The sequence below is a fragment of the Adiantum capillus-veneris genome, chromosome 4 (genome assembly GCF_014529385.1).
Source record: "Adiantum capillus-veneris isolate H3 chromosome 4, ASM1452938v2, whole genome shotgun sequence".
NCBI classification, from domain to species: domain Eukaryota; kingdom Viridiplantae; phylum Streptophyta; class Polypodiopsida; order Polypodiales; family Pteridaceae; genus Adiantum; species Adiantum capillus-veneris.
In genome coordinates, this window is record NC_140934.1 from 77,821,049 (window position 1) to 77,836,320 (window position 15,272).

The 15,272-nt window shown below is 44.7% G+C and overlaps 1 protein-coding gene across 1 annotated transcript in view; it reads right to left on the reverse strand.

Annotated features, from left to right (window-relative positions):
- Positions 1 to 208: 208 nt before the first annotated feature.
- Positions 209 to 15,272, reverse strand: part of LOC147459456 (uncharacterized) — a 39,679-nt gene continuing 24,615 nt past the window's right edge. Inside the window, exons 2-6 of the mRNA XM_086510727.1 lie at positions 2,493 to 2,732; positions 2,302 to 2,413; positions 1,405 to 1,579; positions 864 to 1,104; positions 209 to 652 (exon numbers count right to left, since the gene is read on the reverse strand). Coding sequence (XP_086366853.1) covers positions 351 to 652; positions 864 to 1,104; positions 1,405 to 1,579; positions 2,302 to 2,413; positions 2,493 to 2,732 — 1,070 coding nt within the window. The 3' untranslated portion in view covers positions 209 to 350. The remainder of the gene's footprint in view (positions 653 to 863; positions 1,105 to 1,404; positions 1,580 to 2,301; positions 2,414 to 2,492; positions 2,733 to 15,272) is intronic.

Here is a 15,272-nt window from a genome sequence, read left to right on the forward strand (position 1 = left end):
AACTCCATGTTGCAATGGTCATTAGATGAAACAATATGGTCAGGTAGAGATGCTTGAAAAGAAGAACAAACAATGCACAAAGTAAAATGTCAAGCACTTTGTTCCCTTTCTTTGTGTCCCTCCTAAGCTAATGCTCAATAAAACATTCACAAGAACGAACCCATTTCGTCCCCATCTCTGAAAGAGAGAGAGAGAGAGAGAGAGAGACTTACTGACAAAAGACTGTAAAAAGCTTATGTTGCACTTTACAACAATATTTGAGTCAAAAGCCAGATTTTATGTACAAACCAGCTTCATATAGCTGAGACTTGAAAGCATCTAACGTCCAGACGTATGCACACGCTCTTTATTTAGTAGAACTCACGTTCAGGAAGTATCAAAGGCGCTATGAGGGACCATATGAAAAGACCAGCAGTGACCCATTGTGTGATCATACGCACCCAGACCGACGGCCAACCGACATCAATCAGCTCTGACCCATCACTCCTTGCATTTGTCCAGCCAGTCAAAAGCATTGCAGAGTACATGCTGGCAAGTGCAAAAATGAGATGAAAAAATGAATACACGTATGTCACCGGCTTGTGCTCGTCCTTCTCATCATTTTCCTCCTCTCCATCTCCTTCTTGCATTGGCAGCAAAGGTTTTTGAGTACCTGTTTGAGAAGATGTTAGAAAACACTCCAGCCAGAAGAAGAAATGCGGTACTCAGCAAATACATGGATTGGCCACATTCCCCTACAATGGAAAATGCGATATAGATACACGCACGCACGTGCACACACATATGTGAATGTATGTGCGCACGTTCTTTTTTTTTTTCTTTTTTTTGGGGGGGGGGGGGGGGGGGGGGGGGCAAGCAAGTACCTGCTCGAGGAGAAGCTGGAGCTGACAGAAGAGCTGTCGAAGATCCTGCTCGTACTGCAGAATACACAACTGACAGAACAGTTGTAAGCAAGCCAAGGACGAGGGTGCCTGACGACACAGCTTTCACATGATTATGCAGACCATTGCACTCATAATCACGGGGCTCGCTTGATAAGCCACTGTAGCCTAAGTAAGCACAATAGAGGGAAATGACCGAGGCTGGTAGCAAGCTTCCACCCACCTGTACAAGACATAAATCGAACAAAAACTTGAGCAACAGCCAAAACAGACAAGCCCAATCTACCAACGTAGAGAATTCTAGCATGCAGTACACACAGTATCCTTCCTGCATTTCCAGCACGCAGTTTTGTAGATGTTAATGAATATGATTGCTCTTTGTACAGGTTAGCTTGTTTCTCTTTTTGTTTACACACCAGCACAATATGGCCATTTCTTTGAGAAACACCATGAATTGCGGTAGGCTAATCATAAACACCAATCTAAAAAATCAAGTAGAAGTTACATAAAGAAAACGACGGACCTTTGGATGCAGAGAGATGACTGTAAACGCCAAAGCAAGAAACAGTGTCATAACAATGAAGAACAGGTTTAGCTGACAATCCTGCCCGGAAACGGTGAACCAATGAAAGAGGAGCCCAACCAGTGTGAAACTGGCCATATAGCAAAATAAGGATGCAATAAGTAAGGCGATATACCTGCAGAGTGAAAAAATTTAACAGCAAGTATTAGCCCGGATTGCTCTAAGCATACCAATCAAGCATAACCCTGCCCCTCTTCCCACCAGTCAGGTGTGGGCTCTACTGCATATTACTAAAACGATGAGTCAAACTACAACATGAACCCCCTCACTATACAGTATACAAATCCTGTTGTATTCCTTTGGGCCTTGCATAAGGCACCACAACAGTGAGGAATCAGGATCAACTAGATTTCTACCCTAACCAATCAAAATACATTGTTCTTGTTGAAAGAGGATGTCCAGATGAAACACGGGAAGATGCTATGAAGACTTTGAAATCCATGACTACTTGTAAATAAGAATTGGATGACACAAGAAGGGAACAATGCTACACTCAACTGATTTCTGAGGACAGCAAACAATTAAAGGCAGCTATCAAGAGCCTGAAGAACAACATTACCTAACTAGGGGGTTGGAATCAGGGTAATCAGCGTATATACATATACACATACACAGTTTTGTGTGTGTGTGTGTGTGTGCGCGCGCGCACGCGCGTGTGTGTAAAAGCACGCATGCACACCCCTATCTATGATCTATATACATACATAAGTGGGTGCACATGTGTACACATATACATATACATATATTTGTGTATAACAGATGTGGGGTAAACCTGGAACTCCTAGAGCATTTCCTTTCATACACACCCTTTCCCATTAGCCAGTTTCAAAAACGTACCAAAACTTCTCATCTTTCTGTACCCATGCTGCATTCCAGCTGTGCGTAAAATCCAGTAATAGAATGACTTGGATCAGAAGAAAGATACCCGCGCCAAATTTTGACATGCTCTCTGTAACAATCATAATTAATCAGTGCATTCACAATCACCGTTCAAATATTGCACTCACCTGTAAGAACAAAAAGCATACCATAAGCATAGATGACGCCATTAGGCAAGAAGAACATGAGGGCTATTAGGACAGCCCACATTATAAACTTCATCAGCCATCCACCATGGTGCCATGAATCCCGCACATCTTTCTGATCCTTCACTCCCACCATAAGCACAGCAAAGAGTAGGAAAAACATGAAGTTGCCAAGGCTCACGCGCACAACTGCCTGGGTTTCAAACCATTCCTTATCAGGAACATGAGTAAATGTGTTGATCCCTGTCAAACATGAGGAGCTGTTTGTAAAGTTTTTAAGAATAACATGTTTTCGCGACGATCTTTCAAGGTAAAATAAAAAGAATAGGCAGCTTCTAGCTGGAAGGCCAACAAGGGCATCTGCATGGCAAAGCCTCTGTGCAGAGTTTGCAGCTTGCATGTGGAATATACCCACCACAATCCAAGTATTAAACCTTGAAACTAAGCAGATGAAACTTGAACGCACTAATAATCTTCCACGATGTCCACATGATTTCAGGTACCCAATGCTATATCAAGCTTCAACCACTTCACAGGTGGTGAAGACTGCTAGAAATTAAACATGGATGAGAACTACCAAAACTAGAATAACGGTAAGAGAAGGGAATAGAAGGGGGAGAGAATAGCACAAAGGAACTAGATGCTGCTGCAGTTGGTGGAAAGTCATCGCCCCCATACATATCTCTTTTTACACAGCAGCAGAATACAGGAAATTCATAGTAAAATCTAGATACAACTAGGAATTTAATACCAGCAAGGCCCCCCTTCTTTGTGATCTGCAGACTTGCAAGAGACCACTGTATAAGCTCACAGCTGCTTCGTAAGAATAACAGCCAGCCCAAAAACTAGGCCCTCCAAAAAAAAGCAGCAAAAATAGTGTTGTTCCAGCGCTTTCAGCCAAGAAAAAAAAAGCAGGATACATGGAGACAGGAAAATCAGATGCAGCAACATTTGGAGAGAAAATTAGCTCTAGAAAATCATTTGGAGAAAAATAGAGTGTTAGGCTGAGGGGCTGACAATTCATGAGAATGATCAAGTGAAAATATACACACAAAAGATAACTTGTGGCAGGAGCGCTCGCTGCCTGCTGTGTCGCCCACCCTCCATCCTCCTCGCGCTGCCCCCCCTTCAGCCCCCGGCCTGCCCTGCCCGCTCTCGTCCGACCCCTGCACTGCATCCCCCTCACCCGCTGTCCCCCCATGCTCTCTCCCATCCCTCCCGCTGCTGCCCGCTGGCCAGCGCTCTACCCTGCTGGTCCCCCCCCCCAAGCCCCCCTGCCCGCTCACCCCCTTTGCGCACCATTCATTGTTCATTGCCCCCCCCAAACCCCTTAGGCCACACTCTGTTTTCGCCTCGACAGTGGTGATTCTTGGACATTACTCGCAGACGCTTCTCAACGGGTTGTTTTCACTCTGCCCCTTTCCACCACAGCAACAGACTCAGATGGAGGCTCATGCTCCATCCACCCACCATCCGACTTGCTCTCTCCCCGACAGAGCAAGCAAACCTCGCAGCAGAGGTGGAGCACCTCCAGGCAACCGCAAGATCATCGGCATCCGACCTAGCCGAGGGGAGGTGCGTGATCTCCTCCTGGCACTTTTCGCAAAGGTGGGCAAGATCAATGACATTCAGCTTCTCGGACGCGGCTACTATCAGATAGAGTTTGAGACCCCCAAGATGGCGTCCAAGGTCATTGCGATGAGCCCCCTAGCCATATGAGCAATTCGAGCTCATTTTCAACAGTGGCGCCATGGATTTGACCCAGCTACCGATGTTCTAGTCAAAGAGGCAGACCTCCCCATCTCAGTCTGCTTCCCCGCCCTAAGGAGAGAGTACCTCCCGCTTCTGATCCAAGATTGGCTCAGAGATTGGGATTGTCCTGGAGACACCTCGCACCAAGGCAATTGGCATACCTTCAGTACGCGTTCTGGTTCGAGACACCCACACCCTCCCGAAGGTCATTTTGCTACCTCAGATGGTGGTTGGCTTCGCCAGAGTGTGGAGTATTCGGGCCTCCCAAATCAGTGCTTCATTTGTAGACAGATGGGCCATCTCGCGAAGGCCTATCCACGGAGGAGGCCCCGACCTTCGGCAGACACAGACACAGACCCAACCTCCAAAGACTGGCCAACCTCAACAGACAAAGACACAGGGAGCTCAGGCAGGATCCTCCTCCGAGCCTGGAGCCCAAACACAGGAGGGTTGACAGCCGGTCCGTGGTCGGCGCCGCCACGGACCATAAGGCAGTCTGCCCCCCCTGATGGTCGTCCTACTCCAGGCAGGAGCAATGGGTTCCCACAGGAAACCGCTTTCCCAGATCCACCCTCCACCTTAGCTTTACCACCAACAGTCCCTCCTCCCCCCGAGCATTCTACCAACCCCCGCCCCCCAGCCTCCCGTTGTTCCCCCCCTCTCCTCCCACTCTACACACCAAGCCCCCTGTTTCCTCATACCTGCTAGGACTCAGGAGATCTCTTGGAAGCGCCTTCGCTTCGACAGTGGCGACCCATCATCATCCTCAACTCAGCCTACAAAATCCTAGCAAAGGCTCTGAGTTTGAGGATTTAGCCACTACTAGAGAGCATTATACATGGGACCCAGACAGCATTTGTCAAGGAGCGTAGTATCCTTGACAACATCTTTCCTTTTTGGGAGGTGTCTGTTGTAACTATGTCAAACTTTGTAAACAATTAATTTATTTACGAGAAAAGAATTATCTAATTAGTTGTGTGCCTCAGGTGCGCCCAAGTTTGGGCCAGAGCACCTCAGGGAGACCCTAGCAAAAAATACCCTGAAGCCCTAGTGATTGGGAAATCGGGTCTTCAATGAAGAGGTAGATAGTAGCCTCAGATTTCAGGCTCAGAAAATTATGCGCGCTAGTGCAAGCACAGGAATGAGATGGGGTCCTTAGAACACCAATAACCCTAAGGCCTGAAAAAATTTTACGGCCTTAGGATAAGTTAATTAAATTGTTTTAAATGATTTACGCTGAACCAAATGGCCGGACAAGTGCGAACAGGTAATGCTAGATTTCATTAGTAGCATCTGTGTGTGCAGTTGTGAGTTAAGTTTCACATTTCATTAATAGCCTAGGGACTTTTAAATGTGAAAGTTGAATGGTTTTAAAGTTATTAAGTGTGCCACTTGGCACACTTACCAATGCAAAACTAGCTCTCCCACTCTCACTCTCACCCTCTCTCTCTTCCTAGCGCCCCCTCTTCCTACTGGCTTGATAAGAGCACCCCCTCCCCCATTTCTTAGTGTTGGCAACGCTCCTTACCCCCCTACTGTGAGTACGCTCTACGCATTGGAGCCCTCCATGGAAGCTTGAGAGCAGCCCCTTGCGACATATGTGGTGACCTCGTGCTCCCATTGTCTAGAACAAGGGTTCTCATAGGCATAGCCAGCTTCTGGTGAAGTTTCATCGCAAGAAGTTGCAGCAGGCACTCTCTTCGTAGAGTGTGGTGGCTGTAAATTCTCTGTTTTCAATCCCTAATCAACTCTTTTAGGGTGAATTTCAACAAACATAGAATCTAGTTCTTCTCTACCTACACTACGCGTACACAAAGTTTGGCGCGATTCCATTGCGAAAAAGGTCTCTATTTCAGCTTTGGAAGGTGCTTAGGTAACATTTTCAGGTTATGTGCAGAAAATTACAGCAAGCATGTGTACGTGCATTTTGCGTGTTTCTCCCTTGTTTTTATTACAAGAATGATTATGCATAAATCGACACAGTTAGCGGAAGGTAGACTCTCATTTTCGAGAGCTTCCGTTGAGTTTTGTGGAAGATAAACGCTCGTTTCCGAGAGCTTCCCAAAATCTCACAACAGAGGGAAACCCTCTCAGTAGTCAGAGAGTAGTTTCCTCACTCTCTCAGTCAGAAGCAGAAAAGAAAGAATAGAGGACGCGCTTTTGCCCGTTCTTCTGCTTGTAAAGATTCTCCCTTAATAATAAAGATAATCTCTTTATGGGAGGGGACCAGCCCATCTTCTGGTCCCCAATGAAATGTCAAGCTTTCTCTCTCTCTCTCTCTCTCTCTCTCTCTCTCTCTCTCTCTCTCTCTCTCTCCAATTCTCTTGAGTATTTGAAGTATAATTAAAAGTCAGTTCACGCTTCCATATTTTTGTGATAGTGGTATCAAAGCAAGGTCATCTCTCTCTTCCTTAAGGGATTGATGACTCTTGGCAGACTGCAGAAATGGAAGGAGGCGAGATAGAGTTCTCTACCCTTCAACAACAGGTGACAGAGTTGCAAAAGGCTCTCTCCCATCTAGAAGTCCAGAAGATTCTCCATACCCTTGAGAAAGGGAAGGAGAAAGTGCAGATGGGGTCGGGAGAAATCCCGCAGAACCCAAAGACGCAAGAACCAAAGAAAGATCCTTTAATTGGAACCTCCCGCATGCACGAGAGGCAAAGGAAACCTCCAAAACGTTATGTGCGGTTTAATCCAAAGGTTCAAGAGCAGGATCCTCCTGATTCTCCTCAGTTTTCTTTCATGAGGGATCTGGATGACATAGTCGCTCCAGAAGACATGTTTCTTGACGATCCATCGCAGCAAGAAATGCATTCAAGGGAAAGGACTCGTGTCCACAAGGAGTCTAAGCATAGAAAGAAGGAGCATCATAAGAGGAAGCACCACAAGCAGAAAACATTCAAGTCAAGTGACAAAGATGTAATATTCGACACCTACAATGAACGAAGTGATAATGACAGTTTTGGCTTTCATCCGCCAATTTGAAGTTGCATTTGCAGAAGGGAACTTTAAAGAAAGATCCAAGCTTCGCCATGTCAATATGTACCTGAAAGGCACCGCCAGCAGTTGGTGGTTACCCCTGATCCTAAAAAAACGCAAACCCCAAGATTGGATTGCTTTCAAGGAGGAGTTCTACGCACAGTTCCTTCCTCCAGACTATGAGGAAGAAGTGAAGAAACAATTCTCACAGTCAGAGAACAAAACTGTTCCACGCTATGTGGATAGGTTTTGGGACATTCTCTTGAAAGTCACTCCATTCAAGAAGATTCAAGATTCGGAGAAGATGTGCAAGTTTGAAACAGGATTGCATGAAGCCTTGCAAAAGGCTATGAAGCTTTACCCTAGAGGTAACTTGCAGATACTTATGGAATCAGCTCGCATAGCTGATGGAATACATGACAAGGGTACTCCCAGGAAGATGGAGCAAAGCACCTATCATGCCAAGCAGAAGGCTCTCCATGAGCAACCTACCTCTACTTCTTCTCAAAAGAAGAAAAGAACCGCCTCCGATGCAGAAGCAAAGCCAAATCAGCCCAAGAAAGGGAAATATCTCTCTTGCTGAATTGCGAACCTACATCAGCGAAGGAAGATGCTTCAAGTGTGGACAAATTCGACATATGAAGGGTGATTGCCCTACTAAAACCCCGCAACCACCCTCTTCTAATGCAGTCCTGGATGTACATGGGAATACAACCAAGGCTGAAAAAGAAAGAGCTCTTCTCAAAGCATGGGATAGTATCAACAACCAACGCGCTCTTCTTTTGTTTGATCCTGGCAGTACAGACAATTTCATCTCTACAAAGCTAGCTGATGACCTGAATTTACAGCCCGACTGTTTTGGAGTTTCTATTCAAGCACAATCTGCTTTCAAAGGGCAGAACTCCAGCTCTACTCCAATCATAGGGAAGTTGAATTTAAAGGTCGACAACTACAAAGATCAAGAGTCTTTCTTATTAGCTTCACTTGAAGGGTGCGATGATATTTTGGGCATGCCTTGGCACTACAAGATGCATCCCATTCCTGACTATGTTCAGAAAACTTTATCCTTTGATCATAAAGAAAAAGAATATCTTGTACTTGAGAATGCAGGTGATTGGCGTATCCCCATCGCCAATCACATTGCAATCAAGAAAGTAATGAAAAAGTGTGTTTCAGCGTACTTGATTTTGCAAGAGAGAGAGATGTGTCTGCTTCACAACTTTCTTTCTCTTTAGAGAAAAAAAGACTTAAAGTTATTAGAAAGTTTTAAAGATTGTTTTGCAGACGAACTTCCAAATGAACTCCCACCTTCTTGACCTGAGGATCATACAATTGATTTGATCCCAGGAAGTTCTCCTCCAAATCAGCCCCCTTATCGAGTTAGTCTAATGCAACAAGAGGAAATCCTCAAACAAGTCAACGAACTTTTGGAGAAGGGCTTAATAAGGCCTATACTTCCCCAAATTGTTCACCTGTCTTGCTAGTACAGAAAAAGGACGGCACATTCCGCATGTGCATAGACTATAGATCTCTAAACAAGATCACAATCAAGAATCGATTTCCAATCCCTCGGATTGATGACATTCTTGATAAGTTACAAGGAGCAAGTATCTTTAGTCGTATATCATCAAATCCGCATAGCTCCTCAGGATGTGCATAAGACTTCATTTAGATCAACCTTCGGGTTGTATGAATTCTTAGTGATGCCTTTTGGCATCACTAATGCACCAGCCACATTCAATAGAATGATGAATAGAATCTTTCACTCATATAGAAGATTTACAGGAGTTTTCTTCGATGACGTCTTAATCTTCTCAAAGACGGAAGACAAACACTATAAGCATCTTGCATTAGTGTTTGAAGAATTACGCAAACACAATTCTCACAACCACGTGAGAATGGAGCCTGATAAGATTCAAGCAGTTGTAGAATGGGCTACGCCAACTACAGTACACATGATGTACGAAGTTTTCTCGGCCTCTGTTCCTATTATCGGCGTTTCATTTGAGCCTTTGCCGCCATAGCAGGTCCCCTCCATGATCTGACAAAGAAGCGGATTTCATTGCATTGGGGGCCTGGACAAAAACAAGCTTTTGAAAAGCTTAAGTATCTACTCGGTCACGGACGTGCTCTCACCGTCCCTGATCTTCGCAAACCTTTCGAGGTGTACTGCGATGCATCTGGAGATTGTGTAGGAGCAGTTTTGAACCAAGAGGGTCACGCCATAGCCTACGAAAGTCGTCGCCTTAAAGATGCAGAGTTGCATGCTTCCATATATGAGAAAGAGCTAATGGCAGTAATTCATGCTCTTTTCATTTGGAAACATTATCTGTTAGGAGCTGATTTTATTATCAAGACAGATCATCAGAGTCTTTCAATGTTCCATTTTCAGATTTTACACATTTCTGGAACAAAGAATGCACTTGCAGATGCTCTCTCCAGGCGTCCAAAGATCAATGCACTAACAACAATTTATCATGAGGAACTAGAATCTCTCAGTGAGATGTATCCTCAAGATCCAGACCTCGCTACAATTTGGGCAAATCTTCAAGCTAGTCACTCAAGCCACCTTATTCCATTAGGGATAATGCACTATATCATCAACAAGCAATATGCATAGCTCAACCCTTACGACAGAAGGTGATGGATGAAGCACATAATTCTCCTTATGCCAAGCATCGGGGAATTGCTGCTACCACTAGTGCCCTCGAAAGATATTTCTTTTGGCCAACACTCCGGGCGGACAAAGAAAAATATGTACGCGAGTGTTTAGTCAGCCACTCCCTGTGCTAACACGCCCTGGGAAAGTATTGCCATGGATTTTATTACGGATCTTGTTAGATCCAAGAATGGAAATGATGCAATCTGGACTATAATAGACAGATTAAGTAAGCAAGCACATTTCATTCCAGTTAAGAAGACGATCAAGGCTGATCACATGGCTAGAATATTTCTAGCCCAGATTTTTAAACACCATGGATTGCCAAAGACTATTGTCAGCGACGATAGGGATCCTCGCATGACTAGTCTATTTTGGCAGGCATTGTTCGAGAACTTGGGAACTAAGCTCGATTTTTCATGAACTTATCATCCTCAAACAGATAGTCAAAGCGAAGTCGCTAATGCCACTATTTTAGACCTCCTCAAGCGCTATCTTTCGGAAAGACAATCTGAATGGGAACAGTACTTGCCGTTAGTTGAGTTTGCGTATAATAATACCATGCATTCCTCAACTGGTAAAGCAGCAAGCTCCCTTCGAAATTATTTATGGGAAACCACTCTTACTTCCTATTATGGTCACCAAAGAAAACATCTTTGCCGCAGATGAATTTGTGCACAATATTGATACTGCCTACCAACAAGCACAGCAGGCGATCCTTCGTACTCGAACAACAGAACACAAAAACAGACAAGCACAGAAGGAATCTCAATCTTGAAAAAGGACTATGTCGTGCTTCGGTTTGAGAAAGCTAGATTGAAAAAGCGGGTCGGAAAAGGGAAAGTTTTATGAAAGTTATAAAACTTTCCCATAGATTTTACGGCCCTTTCAACATTATAGATAAAGTCAATGACGTGACTTTTAGATTAGATTTGCCTTCTCATTGGCGCATCCATAATGCTTTTCATGTAAGTCTCCTCCGACCATATGTTGGACCTCCTCCAGTGGCGCCAGTACAAGAAGATCCTCCAGAAGTCGAAGAGACTGAGGAAATCCTTCAACCCGAATAGATAATACACCACACTGAAAGACAACTAAAGTCCGGGAGCCTACATCGAAAGTATTTAGTCAAGTTCAAGAATTACACCCCTTTAGATGCAAAGTGGATGATTGAGCCCGATCTCAAGGACTACCCAGACATCTTGCACAGTTACGTTGACGCTCTACAATTGACCTCAATTGTAGAGCGAGGGATATAACTATGTCAGACTTTGTGTCACGTGACACATCCAACCCTATGTGTCCGTGGACAAGCTACAGCATGACCACGGTTCAGTTCAGTCAAGTCAGTCTAGCATAGGAAGTGATCTGGCACTTTTGTGAGTCTGTTCGCAGACCGTGCATGTCCAGACACTTAGATTAGATGCATATCCTCTGGTTGCACACAACATGACCATCAGATTCCAGTCAAATCCCATCAGTAGCATTTTTATAGTACATAGGCCTATTTTCCCTATTTTTGACATTTTTCACTTATTATTTTTAAGTGACTTTTGTTGGAAACTAGGTAGGGCAATTTTGCTAAGATAATATATAAGCAAACCAAAGCTAGCACTTTCTGGCAGAAGAGGCAGTTGGAGCACATGCTCAACACGCACCTTCTCAGCAGAACCCCAAGCCCTAGCGTTTTTGCTCCACAGCAATCACCTAGCATTTCTGGACCAGATCAGCCAACGTTTTTGCTTTTGCAGATCCCTGGCGACAGAAGACTCAACAAGAGACCTAGCGTTTTGCAATTGCAGGCCATCCGGCGACAGCAGAGCCATTTTCAGCCCTAGCGTTTTTTATTTGCAAATCAGCCCCAGCGTTTTGCAGATTTACCGCGACGGATCATCAAGAACCATCAGCATTTTCAGTATTAAGCCCTTGGAAGCCGCAGATCAAGTCCCGAACCTCGCAAATCTCACCTTCCCGCAACAGTTCCTCGCCGCACGGTCAGTTTCCGCAAGGTTTACAGTTTCAGCCCGGAAAACGCAAATTTCAGCATCTGTGTTTTCAGCGCATCGTCGTCGCATCATCGCCATCGACATCGTCATCGACATAGAGTCGGACTTCAGCAGATAGAGATTTGCAGATTTCAGCCCTTAGAGTTTTCAGATTTCAGCTGTCTCGTCGTCGTCGACATCATCGGCAAGTCCAAGCATTGTAGAGATTTGTGCAATCAATAGTAGACCGCTAAAACCGGCCTGTACTTTCAATAAAGGGCGGTAGACTTTAACTTAAACCTTATTTGCTTTCACCCATTTAATTTGTCGTCCACTTTACCTGTACTTTCAAGACACAACAAAGGGGAGAGGGATACAGGCTGCTAGATTGCACCTGTATGAGTAGACTGACACCAAATTGGCCCCTAACTTAGGGGCCCCTTTCGGTATTTCTTTATTCTTCAAAACAGGGAATAAACATTGTGGTTCCCTACAAGCTGCCCCGCACAAACTCGGCTGAATTTCCACTGTTCCGGCCCGATTTCGGCAACATAACTGTACTAGGACACTTCACAGTCAGTATTCCCACGCATTGACTGACTTTCCCGACACATACGGGCACTTTGCAAAACCTGGCGAGAATCTGCAGCACGCTGAATTCTCTGTTTTCAGCCCTGAAAATGCGCCAGATCACTTGTACAGCAGTCCCCTCGCGTCCCCGAACCTCTTGGGAGTATTAGGGACGCCAAAACCCTAAACCTGCAAAAATACACAGCAGGCTGTAATTTACTGTTTCGGGCTCCGTTTCGCATGCCGATCGCATCCGTAGCAAGTCCTCGAGCTCCCGCACTTGTAGGGCTACTTGCCCTTTGAATCGGACGAGATTTCTGGCGTGAAACCTCTCCGAATTCACCTGTACCTGCGGGAGGATTAGCCGGTAGCTAATCCAGTACCTGTGCAAGAGGCTCTTGCCTCGGCAATCGCGCATGAACCCACACAACTGTATATTGGTCAATTGAAAAGCCCACTAGAGGGGCATAACATACTGCCATAGGGGAGAGAGAGAGAGCAGTGCGTAGCGTGCAGGGCATCACTCCTGGCACCGCACTGTACATAGGAGGGAAAGGAAGCACTCCATAGCTCTTAACCTGTGACAAAAGTTGAAAACTGAGCCTTCCTTCTCTAAATTCAGCGCCAACTCCTCCTTGCATTGGAAAGTGCACCAAAATGTGCCACTTGGCGCATTTACAAGCATTTTCCCGTTTCGGGGTTGCCGCCTAAAAATCTCCCAACCGATTGCCCAATTGACTTCACGGCAAAGTAAGAAAATGTTCTCCTTGTCATTCCGGAGGTAATGACGCAAACACATTTTCAAGTCCCAAAATAGCAGTTCCCTAAATTTTAGGAGATGCTGCCATTGTATCTTTCTAGGTCATCTGACCCCCTTTGAACATTGCAGCCACACCCAAAACTGAAATGTAGCCTCTATAGCAAAGGATTCCACTTTGGCTAGTCAATGACCCCACTTTGGCTAACCATAGTCTTTGTCCAACCTTAGTGCTCTCTTGCCCTCAGGCCTGGACTCCCTCTAGACAGTTCCACACTAGCTATGCAATGCAGGGCAGTTAGATTTCCGGAGGGGTGTTTCCAAAAAGTGAAAGTAAATAGATAATAAGAAAGAAATCAACAAAAAGGATAAATAGCAGTCGCACGCTAGTGACATACCCCCCTCTTGAAATCTCAAACGTCCTCGTTTGCATCTATGTCGTACATGCTTACAGTCAACACTGATGTATTCAACACCTGTCGACACATGTACGACACATACATGTTCATTGTCAACCCTAGTGTATTCAACACCTTGTCGACACATGTATTGCCTGCGTGTGAACCCTATCCCAACGACATAGTGGTAGCTTCGCACTTTGCCATTGCTTTGAGTCACTACCTTTCCAATGACAAAATGGTAGCTGCACATTTTGCCACTGTCTTATAGTACACGTTGGATCCCGTAACACTTTCGAGCATACCCAAACCAACAGTTTAAGAATACAGTTACACATGTACTCTTTAATAGAAGCAATTACTGTATCCTTGACAAACTGACAAGAAATACTCTCTTCTATAGCACTAACCAAACTTTTGGACATTCCATAAGAGCAATTGCCAAACTGACAATCTGTACAGCTCTAACATTCATGTAACAGGTATTTCATTTGAGCTCACTTCAAAATACCATATACATCATTTGTTTCAGAAGCCATTGTCACACTGACAATCCATGTAGCTTTGAAACTCAAGGGGTCAAGGTAGGTTGTAAATCGAAGGCTTCAAGGTAAAGTGATAACACAGTTGGTGACTCTGCAAGTTCACCTTCTTCCATCCACTTAGCATCCATTGGTGGATAGTTTCTGAACTTTACCAAGTAACGTCTAGCAACCTTGCCTTTCACTTTTCTTTCCTTATGTGCCAAAATCTGTTCCGAGACCAAGATCTCGTCAAGTTCCTCGACTTCTGGCTGATCTTCAGCTGGCATATCTTCTGGCACATCACCCACATAGGGTCTGAGAAGACTCACATGAAATGCATTGTGAATCTTCCAACTGTCAGGCAATTTCAGCCTATATGCAACATCATTGATTATGTCGCACACTTGAAAAGGCCCATAGTAACGCATGCTGAGCTTTGGAAACAATCTTTCCTTGCCCTTCATCTTCTTTAACCTTGCCTTTTCAAAGCGTAAAAGCACCCAATCACCAAGTGAATATACCACTTCACGACGGTGACGATCAGCTGCTTTCTTCTGCTTTGCCTGAGTCTTTTCGAAGGCCACTTTGACCTTCTTGTACATTTCATCCATGTCCTGAACATACTTATCTGCTTCAAATATCTTGTCCTTTGTATGCAGTATGGAAGGAACTTTCTTGCCACCTTCAACTATCTCAAAGGGTGCCTTGCCAGTTGATGAATGCACTGTATTACTGTATGCATACTCCACCAATGGCAAATACTACTCCCACTTTCCTTTATGCTCTGACACATAGCACTTTAACAGATCTAGGACAGTAGAATTTGCCTCTTCTGACTGCTTATCTGTTTGAGGATGAAATGACGAAGAGAATTTGAGCGTTGTGCCCATATTCTCAAACAAGCCTCTCCAGAACAAACTTGTCATGCGTGGATCACGGTCACTAACAATCGATTGTGGCATGCCATGATACTTGAAAATATTGCTCATAAACAAGCGTGCCATCTGATCTGGCTTTATCTTCTTCTTGACAGGAATAAAATGAGCCTGCTTGCTGAATCTGCAAATGATGGTCCAAATACCATCGTTTCCTATCTGCGTTCTCGGAAGATCAAAGATAAAATCCATAGCAATACTTTCCCATGGTTTATCTGGAATAG